Source organism: Musa acuminata, chromosome BXJ1-10 (assembly GCF_036884655.1).
Source record: "Musa acuminata AAA Group cultivar baxijiao chromosome BXJ1-10, Cavendish_Baxijiao_AAA, whole genome shotgun sequence".
Taxonomy (NCBI): Eukaryota; Viridiplantae; Streptophyta; class Magnoliopsida; order Zingiberales; family Musaceae; genus Musa; species Musa acuminata.
In genome coordinates, this window is record NC_088336.1 from 29,712,781 (window position 1) to 29,731,505 (window position 18,725).

General features: G+C 39.4%; 4 protein-coding genes across 6 annotated transcripts; all 4 read right to left on the reverse strand.

Annotated features, from left to right (window-relative positions):
* Positions 1-14: 14 nt before the first annotated feature.
* On the reverse strand, positions 15-1,324 carry LOC135596076 (protein DMP4-like). The gene has a single exon (XM_065087778.1). It carries the CDS (start codon positions 1,167-1,169, stop codon positions 468-470), a length of 702 nt encoding a protein of 233 aa, XP_064943850.1. The 5' UTR covers positions 1,170-1,324; the 3' UTR covers positions 15-467.
* Positions 1,325-2,438: 1,114 nt separating this feature from the next.
* Positions 2,439-5,377, reverse strand: LOC135596079 (uncharacterized). Its single transcript, XM_065087780.1, has 4 exons — positions 5,009-5,377; positions 4,703-4,927; positions 2,855-2,880; positions 2,439-2,768 (listed from the first exon to the last, which is right to left on the reverse strand). The coding sequence occupies exons 1-4, from the start codon at positions 5,375-5,377 to the stop codon at positions 2,525-2,527; spliced, it is 864 nt and encodes a 287-aa protein (XP_064943852.1). The 3' UTR covers positions 2,439-2,524.
* LOC103968951 (ras-related protein RABA1f) lies at positions 2,596-8,223 on the reverse strand. Of its 2 annotated transcripts, XM_065087781.1 has the most exons (4): positions 7,766-8,223; positions 5,832-6,384; positions 2,855-2,880; positions 2,596-2,768 (listed from the first exon to the last, which is right to left on the reverse strand). In XM_065087781.1, exons 1-2 carry the CDS (start codon positions 7,981-7,983, stop codon positions 5,952-5,954), a joined length of 651 nt encoding a protein of 216 aa, XP_064943853.1. In that variant the 5' UTR covers positions 7,984-8,223; the 3' UTR covers positions 2,596-2,768; positions 2,855-2,880; positions 5,832-5,951. The 2 variants fall into 2 exon arrangements, with proteins under 2 accessions (XP_064943853.1, XP_064943854.1); XM_065087782.1 differs by lacking the exons at positions 2,596-2,768; positions 2,855-2,880 and adding an exon at positions 5,643-5,736.
* Positions 8,224-9,067: 844 nt separating this feature from the next.
* Positions 9,068-18,469, reverse strand: LOC135596080 (C2 domain-containing protein At1g53590-like). Of its 2 annotated transcripts, XM_065087783.1 has the most exons (12): positions 18,134-18,469; positions 16,478-16,552; positions 16,127-16,270; positions 15,724-15,819; positions 15,503-15,634; positions 14,168-14,320; positions 14,035-14,076; positions 13,103-13,151; positions 11,524-11,616; positions 11,242-11,425; positions 10,299-10,425; positions 9,068-10,221 (listed from the first exon to the last, which is right to left on the reverse strand). In XM_065087783.1, exons 1-12 carry the CDS (start codon positions 18,257-18,259, stop codon positions 9,358-9,360), a joined length of 2,085 nt encoding a protein of 694 aa, XP_064943855.1. In that variant the 5' UTR covers positions 18,260-18,469; the 3' UTR covers positions 9,068-9,357. The 2 variants fall into 2 exon arrangements, with proteins under 2 accessions (XP_064943855.1, XP_064943857.1); XM_065087785.1 differs by lacking the exon at positions 18,134-18,469 and having other exon boundaries at positions 16,113-16,270; positions 16,478-16,558.
* Between the last annotated feature and the right edge of the window lie 256 nt (positions 18,470-18,725).

Genomic DNA, 18,725 nt, shown 5'->3' on the forward strand with positions numbered 1-18,725 from the left:
ACTACGTAGGCGGCGTGTGTAACTGTCTCACGGATTTGACTCTTCCAACTAAGATCAGAACAGAGCTTGGAATGGTCATCGTCTGAGACAATCGTGTTCCTCAAGGTGTTCGATAAAAATCCCTTCCTCTCTCTCCTCCATCTTCTCGTCTGCTCGTCGATGCACGCCACCTACTTTGCTCGCCCACGCGTGTCGCTCGCTCCTCCTACTGCCCCAAAACAGAGGGATGGTCGAGCCCATTGCTATATCACTGTCGTCTTTAGATCGAGACAAACTACATCTTTTTGTTATTGGTTGGCGGCGTGGATATGCCAAAAGCTTACATTGAGAGAGTCAAACAAACATGGCATGCATGTCGAGTCTTCTCCGGTCCACAGATACGTGAACAGAACAAGGAGAGCAAATGGACAAACAATATCACGGAGACAACCGAAGAACGAGCAAAAGCTACCAACATCGGTATCAATCTACTGCGTATGAGTAACTGGAAACCCAATTCCATGGCGGATGGTGGGGAAAGTGACGAGCAGAGCGCTGCCGACAACTCCAATTCCCACCGGCAACGCTGTGAGGACCTGAAACTCGTTGTCGGTGGGCATCGGGTAGTAGCACGAGACCACGTTCTTGTCGAGCAACGCCACCGCCGCGAACACCACCAACGACGTGAAGGCATGGAGGAAGTCCAACGGCCCCAGTCGGTGGCTCACAGCCAGCTCCGGCGCTACCGGCTGCAAGCCGTCGATGACCCTAAAGCCCCGGAACGTGGCCACGCCGTAGCGCACCCGCCGGGTTGCTTCGTCGTAGAAGCTGTCGGTGAAGCTGAGGAGGAAGCAGGAGAGGGCGCAGAGGGCCAGGAGGCAGGCGGTCATGAACCGGCTCGACTCGGTGCAGCGGCCGAGGGTGGTGAAGACAGGGGAAAGGAATTGGAAGGCGAGCACCGTGCCGGTGGGGAGGTGGTTGGCGAGGTGGGCGGTGCCTTGGTACGTCTGGCTGATGACCTGTTGTATCGCGGTTATGCGATCGCCGGCTTCATGGTTTAGGAGAGGCTGAGCCTCCGGGTCACCTTCTCTCCCGGGATTCTCCATTTCCTGCACGCCCGTTGCTGGCTTCGTCCTCCTCGATCTCTCTTTGCTGCTTTCTCCTGTCTCAGAACTAAGCAAATAAGGCATGCAACGAAGAAGATGTAATGACCGGTGTGGTTGGTGAGTTGATCGCTGCAAACACGTTGAGGTACTTTTGGAACTTTGAATGGGTTGCGAGAAAACGAGGCTAATAGTCTTTCTTTACCTCACGAATGGCTGCTATTGGGACAGTAGAACAAACACGAATAGGTGAATATATGAGCCCACAGGATGACCTCATGACATCTACCATCATCAATCATCAATCATCAATATATATATATATATATATATATATATATATATATATATATATATATGGATAAGCATGATGTGGATCACTATAATTTTTATACCCAATTCGATAGAAGCCATTCTTCTTAAATCTATTTTTTTCTTTTTTATATCCTGAAGCATTTTATTTCCTCCTTCTATGATTGTATAACAAAATTAATTATGTGCATCTTATATACATAAAGTTTTAGATGACAATACGTTTTCTTCTGAAATTTGTATAAACCGTTCAAAAATAATGTTGCTATTGCATATTTAAACTAAATCTTAAATTTTTTTTTGAAGAATTTCAATTTTTTTCGACACACGTAAATAAGAGTTGAAAAATTCAAAACTGAAGTCACAGTATTTTTTAAATAATTGCTGAGTATTTATAAGTTTTATGCATTACTAGTGCTGATTGTAAAGGAAGGGAAAAAAAAAACTATATATTTTTGTTTTGCACATGATGTTATATTAATTTAAAAAAAAGAATATTTTGGTGAATGACGTGTGCTACTATTTTATATGTTACGTGTACAGCCACTTCACACAATAATGTTTCGTGTACTCCCCCTTTATTGACTTGTATTTGGTATTGTGTTCTTCCTGCAGATTGGTTTGTACTTGGTATATAAATATTAGGCCACGTCACCCCGTTGACTTGGCTATATCGAAGTCGACGTGGCTCCCCTTGTGTTATTATTGAACGGACCCATTCCGAGCTTGCACGCTGTTGACTTTGAAGAGGCCCGACATGATGAAATCCAAAGGATTAACTTACAAAAGACAACAACAGAATCCCTTTTGATAGTATCAAATGAATCTAATCTTCTATGGTCTCACAATGAATGAAGATATCAAATTTTGACATCGTCTTCGTCATTTACCCTTACAGAAAAACACACACATGTTCTAAGAAAAATAATATCCAGAATCCTAAGCATTCGCTAATGAGTTTGATCATCAAGTCCACTCAATTGGTGTCATCGCTATCAAATAATCCCGCTAGTTCAGAAATATTAGCATCCATGAAGCCTCGAGGAAAAAAATTGAAATGGTAGATCGATAAATTTAACATGTACAGGGGTACAAAGAAGCAAAACTAACAGCCGACACATCCAATTTATTCATGGTGATTTGGTGTCGTCCGAGTTCTCTGGCGTGTCACTGCTGCTGGGTTCAATGACATTGGCGGTGCTCTCAGCAGATGCCATCTGACTCAGCTGACCATCATCTTTTTCCGAAGTTGGTGATGTTTTAGGGTTTTCTGTTATGGAGCCAAGAGCAAGCTGACCAGCATAGAGCATCAAGCCGATGGAATTGACACCGAAAACAAATGTTGCGAGGTAGCAAAGACCATTTATGATAGTCCTGAAACAAAAGGTGAGAAGTCTGAGAGCGCAAACGGAAAGTAGCAAAGGGCTGATGATAGACATTGCAAAGATTTTGAGGGGCACCTTATTGTTATTGTTATCTGACGAACCTGAAAAAACATTAAATCGAAGTCGCATTAGGCAGACCATACACCATCATAGACAGAAACATGCTATCCAGATTAAGCATAAAGAAAGACAGCCTAGCTGTTGTTTCTGCAACTAAACATAAAAGAAGTATGTAGTAGATGAAAGCCAAATTGTTCTTATATTCACCAAATCAACATCATTAGAGACTCAACAATTTAACAATGACACGTGTAAAATAATTGGCAAGAACCATTCATGGGTAGAATAGGTTAATCTCACTCTTTTCGATAAAATTATCTGAGAGGTCATGCATAACTCAATTATTCTGCTGCCACCTACATCAGACCTACAGCAGCACTGGAGAGCCTCAGGAGGCATCTCTCTTCATGACAACCAAAACAAGTGGACAAGCATTTCCTCCTTGGAAAAATAGGCAACAAAAAAGAAATCAGCAACCATATAGAGCCCAAGTTGATCTGCTCAAAATTTCTCAGCTAGTGTTCTAATATTATGTACTAGTAATTATTTCTCCAGAGGTATACTTTGGAAAAAATTATGAATTGCAGGCAATCACTCTTTGAATGAGATGGGTTACCATCCTCTTTTCACTTCCAGCAGACCTTCATGCACTGCCAGAGTCTTAGAGATCAGTGCACACAACTTTCTGGATTGCCTCGGTGCTCAGGGTAGTAATACTTTTACTTGGAAACAGGCAGATGGCTCCATAGCTAGTGATGATTTGATGATTTTTTAACATTAAAGTAAGAGATGAACCAAACTGGTTTCGATGGACGTATAGGACATCGAAAATTCAAAATTAAGTATACTGATTGCAAATAGTATATGTTGTTAAAGAAACTAAAGCATTTAACATGACCAACTGCCGTCCCTTCCCTCCATATTCTTCGTTGCTATGCGATGTCCTTAACAAATGCCAGTTTGGCTTCACCTATATAAAAGGCTTTGTTTGAAAATTAACAATAATAGGTGCTCAAACACCCCTCGACTGCTTGATGTGATTGTTCAATGTATCATGAAGGAACATAAAAAACCTATCTTGGATCAGTTAAATACCTTAAGCACTTAGATATAATCAATTGGAACTTATTAAAAGACATTTCAGAAATAATTGTTCACTTGTCAGTCCTATCAAATACTCACAAGAAGAAAATAAATGTCCTCTTTCTGTCATCTCTAAAGAACATATATGTTCCTTCCATTTTTCCATAAAAACTCATCCAAGGCAATTGATCCAAGAAAAAAATCTACAAATAAGAGCACATTACCAAATCCAACCAATATGCAAGCTAAAATTATGTCTGGGGTATAAAGCAACACAGAGTAATTCACACTATCCTGATTCTCTCTAATTAAACTGAAGGCATATCTAAATTTAGAATACAAAGGGCCAAAATCCTTCGCGGCCTCAATCATCTTGAATCCGTCCATAATGTAATTGGCCAAAGGGGATATATGGAAAGCAAACTTTCGCCCTTGCTTATGATAGCACATGAAAGCATAGACGAACCAAAACCATGTAGAAACTCGAAAACTCTCTCCTTATGGAGGTAGTCTGTGAACACAAAATATGCACATTTCACTTAAAACCAGCGTATCTGTGGCTTCCAAATTCCAAGATGCCAATCGACTTTTGTACCAATAGGAAGTTCACAAGCAAACAAGAAATAATGCTTAACAATGCCGAAATTTTTTTTGACACGGTAAGTTTGTGTTGACCTAATAAACAGAAATGCTCATCATAAACAGGAAAATTGAACTAGTCATGCATTTAAAGGGATCGAAGCAAAGCAGAGCAGGGAATGATGGCCATTGAGCACCAACCGAGAAGCTATCGGAGATAGCCTGACGATTAAGAGCAGCCTCAATTGTGGTGGTGAACTTGTAAAGTATGAGGGCGATGACCCCAGCCGCAATACCACCCAGCAATGCTTGCGCGGGGGAGGGTGGCTTCCCGGCCTCCAGCGGCGCCGCGCCAACCGCCTTCAATCTATCCAAAGCTTCCGCTTTTTGGTTCTTCGCTTCCTTCACCCCGCTCGACCTCACTTTCTATTACACACAGAACGCCCCAGTCGAGATAGCCGAAGCACTAACAAGAGCATAATCCGAGAAGAAACAAGAGACAATCACCAGTTCTTTGGCTCGCTTCGCGCGGCGGCGGAGAGAGCGGAAGAGGAATACGGAGATAGCGCCGGTGAGGAGGACGCTGGTGGAGACCTGAAGCGGGGTAGGGTTATCATCGACTGCGAAGATGGCGGGGCCAGACGATGGCGGGAGTTCGACGGGGCCTGCCGTGCCGCCGCCGCCGCTTCCATCCTCCGGTTCTACAACGGCCTCCGAGAGATCGGCGAGCAACGGCCGGAGTCCGGCTGCGCGGACGCCAAGCGGGGCGCCGGAAGCAGCGTGGCGGAGGAATAGAGGAGGATGAGGAGGAGGAGGACGGTTTGGGGAGGAAGCGAAGGGGGCGAAGTGGGAGAGGAAGCGGTGAGAATGGAGCATTGAGACCGTGAAACGGGCGGATAACGAGTTGCGTCCTCGACCGCCACTGGAATCATCGTAATGTTTATATTACTTTTATGTAGTTTTACATTTGGATCCTTGCAAAATTCGTAAATATCATATTTTCCTTTATAAATCTTAATATGACCTATACGAAGCATGAAACAATAGCTGAATTCTGGTAATCTAATGCAAGACATCTCCACCAGTGTAAATTTCCTGCCAATTATAAGACATGTAGCTCAATGATTCCATCAGAAAAAACTTAAAGAACCAACCAAAGTTTATGTATATACCACTCTTTTCCTGATGATACACAAATGGTGAAAGGCAACAAACAGTAAGCAAGAGAAACATGTCTGTAATGAGAAATACAAGTCATAAAAAGAATAAAGAGAAGAAGACCCACTAAGTTTGCATTTCTGAAACAAGGGAAAGGTTCATATTTTCTTACCAGCTACAAAACCTGTGTATGGTGCTCGATGTTCTTGAAGCATTTAGTGCCTCCTCCTCGAGCTTTACAAAAGAAATGCCAAGCAGCATGCGCCTAAACTTGAGGGAGATGAATGGTGAACTAATCTGAGCAACAACCAGTTTTCTTAGAAGCTTGCACATCGTCCTCAGCGCCTATATTAATGGTCTGTCCCTTGGGCACGGCAGAGGGGTCATCACCAACGTCAAGCATCTTCTTGCTGACCACATGGTAGATCTGTGTCAGCACTTCAGTGAAGGCGTTCTCCACGTTCATCGACTCCAGAGCAGAGGTCTCCATGAAGAAAGCCTTCTCCTGTTGAGCAAACGCCTGTGCATCCTCTACCGAGACAGCCCTTATGTGACGTAGATCAGCTTTGTTGCCCAGAAGCATGATGACAATGTTTCCATCTGTGTGATTCCGTAGTTCCTTCAGCCACCTCTCGACATTCTCAAAGGTGATATGGCGAGTCACATCATACACAACAAGGGCACCAGCAGCCCCTCTGTAGTATGCGCTAGTAATTGCTCGGTATCTATACAAGCAAAGAACAACAGGATAGCACACATATCAATCTGCAAATACAGGAGTAAGCCAATCTCCAAGTTATAATATGACACAAATCAGAATAGAATTATCACCAAGCATTTATAGTCTATCTGAAACATAATACAAGGATTATTATCAGAATCCTTACTTGAAACATGCTCACTATTAAAATGATTACATTTTAGAGAATATCATGCAATGCTCAGCATAGCGATTGATATAATCTACATTCAAAGAAAGATGCAATATGATACTCAAGGAAAATGCCCAGAATTCTTGATATAAATGGTCTAACAGTAATCTATTGATGATGTTTTCTGTTGCCAATAGTCATCAATTACAGTTGAACTTTCCTGTATCTAACTTCTCTTCCATGATGCAATATAATCTATAGTAGTATTTTCTGTTTTCTCTTTTTCTTGCGACTTGAATTGCTTAGAGCAACCTTCCTAAGACAAACTATAGTTTATCTCATGTTTGAAAGAACTAAAAACCAAATATAATACTTTGGTATAATCTCACATGAAAAATGAGACATGACTTATGTTGGTTATTGAATATACTACCATTAATCTGGATTTAAAAATTGATCATTCTCGATAACTTAATGAGTTAATTATTACATCGGACTAAACCATACGAGAGCCAACTTATCGTTAGGTTAATGAATCCGTTATTCCATTGAATTGAGTCATGACAAATGGTATCAAAGTTGACGTATCATTGGGCATGCTGAGGGATTTGATATACTACCATTAATATACTGAAGTATTTTGGCCATATAATTAAGATTCAATAAATTAATTGATCAATTATGGATATTAAATTGTTGTGTTCTTAAAAGATTAAGCCGCAAATAGATATTTTATTTTGATCAGCAACGGCTTAGCAAACACATGTAGAATCCTATGGCATTATCAATACAAAAATACTACGCTTAGCCTCAGAATTCTAAAAAGGAGAAAGAGATTATTCTTAAGGAAAAGAGTAAATGAACAATGGAGGGGCAAAAGATTAGGGGAAAAAGGAACAAAACATTGATCTCATGCCAACAATTCCCCACAACACATTAGATTGTCATATAATCACAAGAATCGTAGAACCAAGACGCGCAAGCCTCTCTTAAATAGGAGAAACAATTCATTCAAATCAAGCAATCGATTCTTTCTTCAGAGTAAAATTGGATACCACCAACTGCAGAAACAGAGAAAACGGAAGAAGAAAGCAGATGAAAACTTGAAAAGCGAAGAGGAAGTTCAACATCAAGAGAAATAGCGGGCATATGGTCGCGATCAAGAATCGACGAACGGGCAATGAAAGAACCAAAAAAGGGATTTCGATTTTATTGTATTGGTTATGATTTGGACCTTTCTTGGCCGGCGGTGTCCCAGATCTGGGCCTTGACGAGCTTTTCATCGACGCGGATGGTGCGGGTAGCGAACTCGACGCCGATGGTGGACTTGGATTCGGAGCTGAACTCGTTGCGGGCGAAGCGGGAGAGCAGGTTGGTCTTCCCCACCCCGGAGTCCCCGATCAACACTACCTTGAATAAATAGTCGTAGTCCTCGTCCGCCCTGTACGCCATAATCACCCCGCCTCCTCTCTTTTACGCACTCTCCCCCCTTCCTCGAGTTTGATCCGACGGAACCGAAGAAGAAAGACGTCGTCAGGAGAGAGGGAAGGAGAAAGAGGGGAGGAGGAAACCGGATCGAGGGGAAGAGGGGGAGGCTGGGGAGACGCCGAGCTCGACGAAGGGGGATGAATCGTTGGAGGTGGGGAACGAGACGAATTCTACTCTTTGGAATTGGCCGCTTACGTGGGAGGTCAGAACGGCCGAAAACTGAACCTTTATACGTTCTGTCCACAGGCAATCTCGCTACCCCCATCAACGACTCTTCCTATGATTCGATACAATGTGCGGGGCCACAGAAGCATAACACCCGTAAACAACAGGGAGTAAGTATTTTTGCCCCGTGCTCATTTTTACATATCTATCCTCTCGAACTTTGGAATTAGCAAAATTACCTCGCTAATCGTGAATCATGGAAATGAGTTACTTTAGGAAAATATACGTAATTTGGCTTTTTTATTTTAGATTACCCGGAAAACATACTTGCCTATTATTGCAGATAGTGTGGGACCCAGAAGAGATATCTTAATTGAGCCCACATGTTTCTTTGGGTGCCGGGCTTTTGTCTTCGACTCGATGGGCCCAATTAGCCAGGTCAACGCATAAACCCACTCACCTTTAATGACCCGGACTCGTAGTAGTTCGATGTCCACGTGGCACAATTAGGGACCCACATTATGGTACAAATTAAAGCGAACTGTTATATAATCATTAAAACAAAAACTAAAAGTCAATAAAAACAATTTTGTTACGTCATGCTGCTACCTTATTTAAACCATACTAAGCTTGACCACAAATATGCTATTCTCTCAGTACTAATCTTTCTCCAATGTCTTAAAAAAAAACTATTCTCAAATTTTGGGAGTTTTTTTGTTTTTGTTTTTTTAGGAGCTAACACCATCAGACCAATGTATAGTCTTCTTTTTGAATCTAAAGAACTGCATCTTGCAACACTTCAGATGCAGTAGGTTCTAAAATTTAATCTTCATTAGCAGATTAGAGACACCCAAGACTCATTTGCCAAATAAAATATTCAGCATGGAAAACCATCCGAAATATGCATTTTATTCAACAATTTACAGTGGCAACAGAACAGTGTAAAACAGATATACAGTGCCAAAATAAGTATCCACTCTATAACAAGCATAAAGCAATATATAGGATAATGATTTCCGATTCTAAGTAGCCCTCAAGAAGACATGTATCCTATCACTTGTTTAAGTATCAACATATGGCACACAAACTTTTCCAACTATACTTTGGTCCTCCCCAAGAACCAAATGCGACAATCTGAGCAATTTTGCTGTATTAGCTTTACTTCATGGTGTCTTACCTGTCATCCTGGCTTGTTTGGACAGGACCACTGGTGTTTACCTTATTGTTGTCGGTACCTGCAGAAATACTTGTTGGAGATCCTGCTGAGACAAGTGGATCATTCACCGAAGCATCATTTGACAAGTTGGTTCCCTGAGAATCATCTTTGTCTTCAGCTCCAGATGACTGAACCTCTTTCAGCTTGTTGGAAGTCTCCCTGCTCGGCGTGATCTTTAGACTCTTGGATGATTTGCTTATGAAGTTCTTCGGAGTCTGGGGAGTTTCGCCATTGCCTGAGCTTTCTCCCTTGTCCATGACAGAGCTGCATCTCTCCTCATCTGGCTCGGGCTCATCATTATCTTCATCAAAGCTGTCAGGCACTGTGATCTTTCTTGATGCCCGCTTCTCACCAAGTGGTGGAAGGTTGGGTCGTGGTGTGGGAGTAACTTCTTGAGACTCCTTGGGACTTCCTTGCTTCCGAGTTCTATGAAATACAGAACTCAACTTGTGCAGGCCTCTTCTGATTGTTTTAAGTCGGACTTTCTTTCCACCAACAATTTCTTCATTACTACTGGTGTCACTTTGATCAGACCTGGACGATGATGGACTTGGGCTTTTAGTGTAGACTTTGTCCTCCTGATGGAGCTCCTCAGAATGCCAAGCATACCCTTTACGGGACTCCCAGGTTTGGGAGACATCAGCACCAGGCCGATGTATCCATGCTACTGTCTTTTCTAGCCCCTTAATATTAATGGGCTCGAACTCATCAGTCATCGTAGAATATTCTTCAGTATTAAGATCTTCAGCCTTTTCATTGAATGTGCCTGGCATTGGTACCATCGTCTTCGAAGTTTCATCATTGCTGAGATCTTTTGGCTCCTGCAGAGATTCTGTTTAAGTTGTGGTAATCAAGCTTTGTTATCCAATATGGTTATGAAGCACTGCAGTTGGCTTACCTTCTGTAGTTCCTCTTCAAGTACAGTTATTGCCAAGTGGATCCTACCCATTTTGATATTCTGTAGTGACATCCACATGTCATGCCTTTGTCCGCCCCTCAGATCATTGATATTTACTGAACAATCTCTGCAGGGCAATGGAAAGTTAACTGTCAAAATCTGAACGTTCTACAATGTTTAGATGATAAAAAGTTACTGTTGAAAAAATGTCAAATATCTCTTGCACAGGAAACTAAACAACATCAGTCAAGCATAAGGATTTTAATCTCAGCTTGATGCTAGCTTGGGTAACCTACTGAACCAGTGTTGTATAGTATTACAAGTAATATACCAAAGTATAACATCTGATATTATTACATCACATAATAAAAAAATAATATATCAAACCATATGTTTCGATAACTATACTTGATCGTACAGATAAATACCAGTCCATACCGAATGGAACCATCAACATTTGAAACCCTGGTGAAGCATATATCAATCCGACTCTAAATACTGAATGCAACACAACATCATTAAGAATCATGCTAGTAAGCTTAACATGGAGTAGACTTCTTTACATGTACTGTTAACGCAAAACCTTTTTCGTCAAAAACCAATCAAGCAAATCTTAGGCCATGCTAAAAGATCAATACTAGCAAACATTAATCGACAGTAAAACATAAGGAACAAGATAGCTACAAGCTCATCACCTAACAAAAGGAACATTCCAGGTAGATGCAAGCTGCTCTTTGTGGTCCATGTACCTAATTATTTATCATTTTGGAGAAAAAACAGATGGTTTATGTATGTTTCTTATGGGCAGATGTGCCTTCACCTAGAGATACCTGATGAATCAGATCTTTGATTTTTGCTATAAACTGATAACAAGTTACATCTGATGATCTTTGCAAAAAAAAAGAAAAAGAAAAAAAGAAGCATGTTTGAAGTCTGAACGAACCCAAGCATGTCATCAAAAATGGTATCCTTGTCACGAACTTGAAGAACAAGTACATTAGGTGCCTCCCATGAATTGATGGGAATCTTGAACTCCTCCAACCACTTTGGAGACAACGTTTTCCTTTGGATCTTTGTCTGGAATCGGTAAGAACCAAGTTGTCCTCTTACATATGGGTCAGCAAGTCCTGCAACATGGCTTTAGCAGTTAATGGAAGAGTTCACTTCTACAACAGCATTCAAAAGTGACCCTACCTTCGAAAGAAGAAGATCAAAAGAAGCATACCATTCAGATCTGATGGTTTCATGTCTGCCCCTTCTAACATCTCCAACTTCACATGTGCTACAAGAGACCTTTCTTCGACAGTGAACCAACATTCTAAGATTGTAAAAAAGCATATTTCAGGAAATCATTTAAAACATAATAACATAAGACAGAAGGCTAACTGACATCTCAATGGCCCCAATCAGATTCCATCACAAAAATAACATGAATATTGAAAACAACAGCTCTTTAATGTCCTTAGTTATGGCATCATAATTTTGACATTTTAAACATGGGTAGGTAACCACTCTTCCAATAGCCAATGTCTTGATTCCCTCAAAAGTTTCTGAAATCACTAAATTCAGAAAGCATGCTTTTCAGTCTGTTCTCTGCTCCAATATAGCAAAAGGAACACTATGTTGCTACTAGTCCTACCAAAAATTCTATCACCAGACCGCACAAATGACCACTGAATATGAACCTTCATGTAGGACTGCTCAATGAATTAGCAATCAATCAAGGAAAACAAATTTGTAATATTTCAAAAATAACGTTTTTCCTAATTGTTTGCATCAAGTAAAGTTTGTTAGTGGGTAATAAGATAAATATCATGTAAATTAGTTAAAAATGGTAATGCACAAAAAAAATCATGTGGTTTAGCTCATATAGTACGGTGCATATCCATTTTTGTGCATATGGATATGGATTAAAATCTCATGAACAACATATGATCAAAGTAAGCATGCAGATGCTGAGAAACCCCAACAACAAATAAGAATCATGAAACAGCCACAAGGTTCATGATCACCACCAAGAACAAAGAACATGTTCATATCCAGATGTTCATTCTGATTGTTATTTCTCTATGTTATTGAATTCTTATATCCTATCATCAATTTTCCATCCCTAAAGAGATGCCCATTTATATGGATCAGAAAGCCTAAAACCCACATCTTTATTCTCACATTTACACAATGCATTCCTAGCCCATCACAAACTTCCTATTGATAGCTGCTTAATTTTGACTACATCATGAAGAGCTAATTCAAGTTGTTATTGTCCTAGGCTTAGAAACATATTTGAATATAGAGGTAAGATTACGGACATTGACCTTCCTTAGACCCAACATAGGCGGGAGCCTTATACACTAGGCTCATCCTTTTTTTATTGTCCTCCTGATCTTGGTTGTATGTACAATTAATTCTAAAATGGTTTCTCATGATTATAATTGTGATTACGAGAGGAGTGGGAGCTTGTCGCTTAATTCATCTTAGGTTGAAAGAGACTAAATGATCATGAATGTCGTAGTATAATCACACAGCTCTCCTTCACAGCTATCGACATAAATTATATAATATATGTATTCATTAGCTAATACATAATAAGAAATGTTAATAAGTTGTTACCCATCACAAAGCTTCAGTAACATTGTACAGCAAAGTAACAAAACTTGACTTTTGGAAGACACAGATGATCCTAAGATATAACAGAGAGAGGAAATTTTAACAACCGAAGTTACAAACTATAATATTGTATATTAAAAAAAGAAAGGACTTCACAAGTATAGATGGATAGGCAAGAAGTTTCCACTATCACTCACCTTCAGGAGCTGAAACAAACTTTTCCACATCAATAACCAGCATGTTTGGCTGTGCAGGAATATCGACATTAGTCATATTTCCAGAGAAAATTAAATAACTAGCCCGTCATCACAAAGTCTTGAATATTTAAAGTGTTAAGATAAGTTTACTTAAAGCTTTTACATCAATAATATATTTTGTTGTATTGTCCAATCACAAGGTCTTCCTGATTTGGAAATGAGAATTACTAGTGAAAACTATAATAGAAAAGTGAAGAACAATGATATTCCAGAAATGTTTATGGAACATGAATCTTAGATGGAATTACCTGTCGTATTTATAACAACATGTGACGGAAATGAGACTCATAAGATATTTCACAGATACAAATGGACACCTTGTATTCAATTTGAGAAGTATAGTTTGTGGATAGTTTATGTAAGAAACCTGTTTGGCTTTGAAATTTTTTAAAATTTAGATATAATTAAAAATAAAAATATTATTTAATGAAATTAATATAATGATTGTCATTTATCAAAGTTCTTAGTATTTTTTCTACATTTTTAAAATACTAGATTTCTAAAATAGTTTATATCATGATCAACACTATACACACACACACACACACACACATACATATATTATAAATAAACATCAAGCTCGAACTACATATTCTAACATAAGAAGTAAACATAAAGCATTCTTGTATATAATATATAAACAGTTTTATAACTTTTCCATGTTGTATCTTTTTTTTCTTTCTCGTGTCATGATGTAAGGCATATCCATCTAACGTACTGGTACATTGTATCAGCTTTATAGGAGTTGTGTATTTATTGATCTTAATATATACACTTCTTCATTGGAAAAGTAACTTCTTTACTTTTTGGGTTATGAATATACAAGCTGAGAGAAAAGAATAAAGACCATAATGGAGAACCAATTTACTGACCTCAACCAATGTTTGCTCAAATGCATCATCCAGCAATTTATCCTGAAGTCACATACATGGAGGTATTGAGTAGAGAAGAAAGTTGGTTGTATTTAAGACTACTTGAGATTAGGGCCAACTACTTAAAACTTACTAGCCATCCTGAAATCCCAGGTAGTTCAGTAACATCTAGTCCATGTCCAAATATTGGTTTTACAGTCATCTGAAAGTACGGGGGCTCCACAAAGCATACCCTAACTCGTCCAAGAAAAGGCCAATGTCGGAGAAACTTCACACCCACCAGAACCTACATATAGAACTTCATAAATTTATGTTAAAATAGAATGCCACAATGAGCTTTGATGATCTTATAAAAAAACTGTTCTGTGAAAATTTTCTTATTTGTTTCCTCATAATTTCTTTTCCTTTGTTACACTTCACTATTAAAATATAGCATTGTCCCAGACAATATGCCTTTTCAAAATAAAAAGAACAAAAGTTTGACCATATTTGGGTGAGAACAGTGCTGCTTTTGAGAGTTTCTTGTGTATGCCAGTTGCATTAAAACAAAGCAAAAAATAAAGGAAATAAATATGAGGTCATGTGTGCTTGCTGCCAAAAAGAGAAGTAAATTACAAAAGAGCTCCCAGACATTCATTTGGAACTTTTGGAAGGAATATTCATTAATTTTAAATTCTTAGAATATATAAAATGCATATGCAAAACAATATTCATTAATCTACAAGTCAGCCACAACTTTAATTTAAGTCGAATGATAGCTAATTATAAAAGCATGCCCACCACTCCTATTCTCGGATATCTGATTTTCATAATGAATCTACAAAAGGAAGTTGATCCGTCTTAAGTCCATATTTTACCAAGGGTCTATTTGGTTGCCGAAAAAATATCTGACTTCCACATTGAGTCTCCAAAAGAAACTTGATCCCTCTCATATCAAAAGACAGTGCATATTTACTGAGGGTATATATGACTGCATAAAAAGGTGAAAGAAAATCGCCAATGTATCTTTTTCCATGGAAAACAATTGCATTATTTGAACTGAGGAAAGTAAAGAATAAAAATGAATAGTTTAGATTTTAGGAAAAAGTAAACGAAGATCTTCTTTCCTGTTACTTTCCCATGTGCTTGAAAAACCGGAGAAAATAAAACTTACTCCTTTGAAAGAATATACTTAAAAGTCACCAGGGAAGAGCTTTTGGCAAGTTTTCTTTTTGTAATGCTTCTGAAAAAGTCATCTTTTCATTTCATGAAAAAAATAATTGGAAACTTTTTTTAGAAATTTGGAATGACAGCTCCCCAGATGCTTTAATTACATGTTAAAAAAAACCAGAAAATATTTATTTTTAATGACAACAATTTTCCATGAAATTTTCTAAGCAACCAAACACACCTTAAATAAATTTCATATATCCATAATCAGCAATATTACATGCATATTTACTTGTAGAATGGGAGTTGGTTTGTGTACCTTGCCCTCCACATGCATACTGGTTATATGCATGTTTGTCTTTATGCCAAATCCCAATCTTTTCCTTAGCCGAATTGCAAGTTTTGCACTCATATCGTCTGCTGAAAGAAAACTCATCCCCAATTCTAAAACCTGTACCACCAGAACTTGAGCATCATAAAATTACATCCAACAAGTGTAGCATCTAACAAGTACAAAAGAAAAAAGAAAGCAGCAAATACCAAGTGGTCATCATCTCCTGACTGATGGAGAACTCTTAGATCACTAAACATAGGTGGATTCCTACCCAAGTAAAGATGATGCAAAACTGCTTTCCGCTGCCAAAAACAGGACATACAACTAAATCCTCACATATATCGTAAAGAAATAATACAGACGCCCTAAAGCACATAAAATAGAATATAGGAAAGACGCATGAGGACAGCATAATTACTAACAATAATCATCCCCATTTGGAAATTTATCAACTTCACAATCTAGGGATGTTAATTTCATGCAGCAACCACATGTCGAGGATGCCATTAAAGCTCACCACACAAAGGCAAATGTATCACAAGGACAACAGTTGCTTCGCATATAATAGCATAACAAATACAGAATGACTCATAACTGTACTGTCCGTACAGCAGTCCAGGGCTTGAATTTGTCCAAGAACCATGGTATGATTGGCAAAAGAAACTGCTGGGAAGCGATATGTTCCATGCATATTGGCCATATCTTCTCAATAGCATGATTCAACCACCTAACTGATTCTGTATCTGAGAGAAGCTGCCACATCCACAAACAAACAAATAAATAAATAAATAAACAGATGATAGTAAAACATAATTTGAGCTATACAGAATACAAACTAGCATGTTGCCAGCAACTATAGGAACCATCCATAAACAAACCAACGAGACATTGAAAAGAGACATACATAAAATATTATCATAGACATAGTGCAAAGATCAAGAAATGAAATATCATGCATACTCTTCGCTGGTTGGCATATTTTCTTTCCTCAAACTGCAATCGCTTCTGCAATCTCAACGTATAGTATGCATTTACCTGGAGTAGAAGGAAAGAAAGTAAAACTTAAAATAAACATTATAACATAACCAACTATATTGATCTTATATAATCAAAACTCAGACTACTGAATGATCAGAAAATTAAAGGATCACTTGGTGTACAAGGCTCCCACCATTGTGGGTCTAGGAAGGGTCAATCATCAATGTATGCAAGACTAAGGCAAAAGGAAGTCTTACCATGAGAAAACCTATTCAAATAAAGGGAACAAGAAACAAAAAGTAGCTAAGTACATAAGGCTAGATTACTAAGCCAGCAATTAGTCCTTGATAAATTACCCAGACAATCAGTGAACTCAAAAGCTAGTATACATAGCACCTATGTCAAAAACTTCAAATTTAGTGCTACAATGCCCACAATATCTCCTCAATGGTAATGAAAAAGTACTAGATTAGATTCACAATTTGCTATGCTTGATTAACTATCTTATTCAGGAAATTGCAAAATTCCCTGTACTTGCAAACATACAAGTTTTGAACCAAAAACCATTTAAGTAGGGCATGATCTCTTCCCATGACTTACTTTTCAGAAACTTTAGGACAAGAAGAGGAGAAGCAGGTATGCTTCTCACTTTGATTCATCCTTTGAACATTTCCTGCTTTCCACAATTTTTTTTCCCACTGCTGCATGATCAATATTGGTCAGCATATCCAACGTACTGACCAGTCCAACCACGGATCAGGCTCATGCATGTACTGCTTGTAAGGCATGTTTTGGAAGAATGTGAACCAAGCATTATACTTCCATTCTTTGCCTAGAAAATTAGCTCTTGCTGCATCTGAGACAACAGCAACTGTGATTTGATTACATTTCATGACCAAACCAATCCAACACTTGCTTAAGGAATAATAACCACTTTTATTGACTACTTGGTATACATTGAGACCACTTTCTTAACTAGTTCTTGATTCCATTTCTCCAGTAGTTATCAGAGCGTTGGCAAATATCATTAGTTTAGCTCTATAATTGCCAATCTATGAACAGCACAAGTTCAATGAAACAATTTCGATCAGTGTGAATTTGGAATCTCTAGTTTCAACTTCGACAGGAGGAGCAACTAAGAAGATCATGCGATAAGCTCCCCAGGTAGTTCCAGAAATCCTTGTCTCTACCAATTTTGATGTCACATTAAACTGCACAAGTTCTAAACAACATAATTTACTTATCTATGGCATCGTTTTCTTAATCTAAACTGAACGAGGAAATCGTTCACCGCAATCCTCCACTTTCGAACTCCACTCCAATCTCTAAATAAGATTTTCTAGGAAACTGCACGAAAATTTTAATGAATATCAACAACATGTCAAACAATCGCAGTGGATTCTTCGACACATGACAGAAAATAAGGAACTAATAACAATCCACATAATATCAATTCCATCTCGCACAATTAACCAAACCTAATCAACCACACATCCCAAGCACAACGTAAGCCCCACATCGCGATGACCGGTAAAAGAAACGGCGAGTCTTTTTTTGCATTCGAAATCGACATGAGAAATTGAAGTCGAGACCGGAAGATCCAACGCAACCAGGGACCAAATTTCTTAGTCTTCTCACCTTGTAGAGATACAACAGCGCCAGGAAGAAGAGGACGGGGTGTGACCAGCCCAACTGCACAAGAACCCAAAGCAGCAGCAGTACCAAAGCTAAGTGATGCACGATCGACGCCTCCGTTATGTCCATCCTTCGTCCTCCGCCCACTATGGCGTCCGAAGTCAGCCGACCCACTTCAAGTATCCGTAATCACCCAGTTCGTCGTCCCGAATGAAACATCTGGGAGATCCCTACTGAAGAACCAGAACCCCTTGGTGGGTTTTGGGAGGAAGTTACAGCATTCACCGGATTCTGCGGGAAGCAAAGGTCGCGCAAAGGGCGAGAGAGAGAGAGAGAGAGCACGATGTAGTGGTTTCGTCGCGATTACAGTCATGACGGATGAGGGATATTGTTCTCCTCCTACTGCCACCGAACGCGTCCCACGGCGGGCCCCGCCTGGCACCGAAGGTGGGTATTCAAGCGGGTAAGTAGTCGACGCGTGGAGGAGGGCACGATGTAGTGGTGCAGGTGAGCGGACCCCTCTGGCGTCGGCAAGGCCGCGACACGGGACACGTTTTACGTGCCGGAAGATTGACCGTTTGATCTCGATCTGGGG

What these genes read in the sequence shown, in the direction of transcription:
- LOC135596076 (XM_065087778.1), bottom strand. Translation starts at nt 1,169, where the DNA reads ATGCCTTATTTGCTTAGTTCTGAGACAGGAGAAAGCAGCAAAGAGAGA.
- LOC135596079 (XM_065087780.1), bottom strand. Translation starts at nt 5,377, where the DNA reads ATGCTCCATTCTCACCGCTTCCTCTCCCACTTCGCCCCCTTCGCTTCC. An exon ending in CGAAGCGAGCCAAAGAACTG is followed by an intron (nt 4,928 to 5,008) that starts GTGATTGTCTCT and finishes TGTGTGTAATAG; the next exon opens with AAAGTGAGGTCGAGCGGGGT. An exon ending in CAGATAACAATAACAATAAG is followed by an intron (nt 2,769 to 2,854) that starts GTGCCCCTCAAA and finishes CTTTTGTTTCAG; the next exon opens with GACTATCATAAATGGTCTTT.
- LOC103968951 (XM_065087781.1), bottom strand. Translation starts at nt 7,983, where the DNA reads ATGGCGTACAGGGCGGACGAGGACTACGACTATTTATTCAAGGTAGTG. An exon ending in GACACCGCCGGCCAAGAAAG is followed by an intron (nt 6,385 to 7,765) that starts GTCCAAATCATA and finishes TTGCTTGTATAG; the next exon opens with ATACCGAGCAATTACTAGCG.
- LOC135596080 (XM_065087783.1), bottom strand. Translation starts at nt 18,259, where the DNA reads ATGGACATAACGGAGGCGTCGATCGTGCATCACTTAGCTTTGGTACTG. An exon ending in GTATGCATGTGGAGGGCAAG is followed by an intron (nt 14,321 to 15,502) that starts GTACACAAACCA and finishes TTCTATATGTAG; the next exon opens with GTTCTGGTGGGTGTGAAGTT. An exon ending in GAAACCATCAGATCTGAATG is followed by an intron (nt 11,426 to 11,523) that starts GTATGCTTCTTT and finishes GCCATGTTGCAG; the next exon opens with GACTTGCTGACCCATATGTA.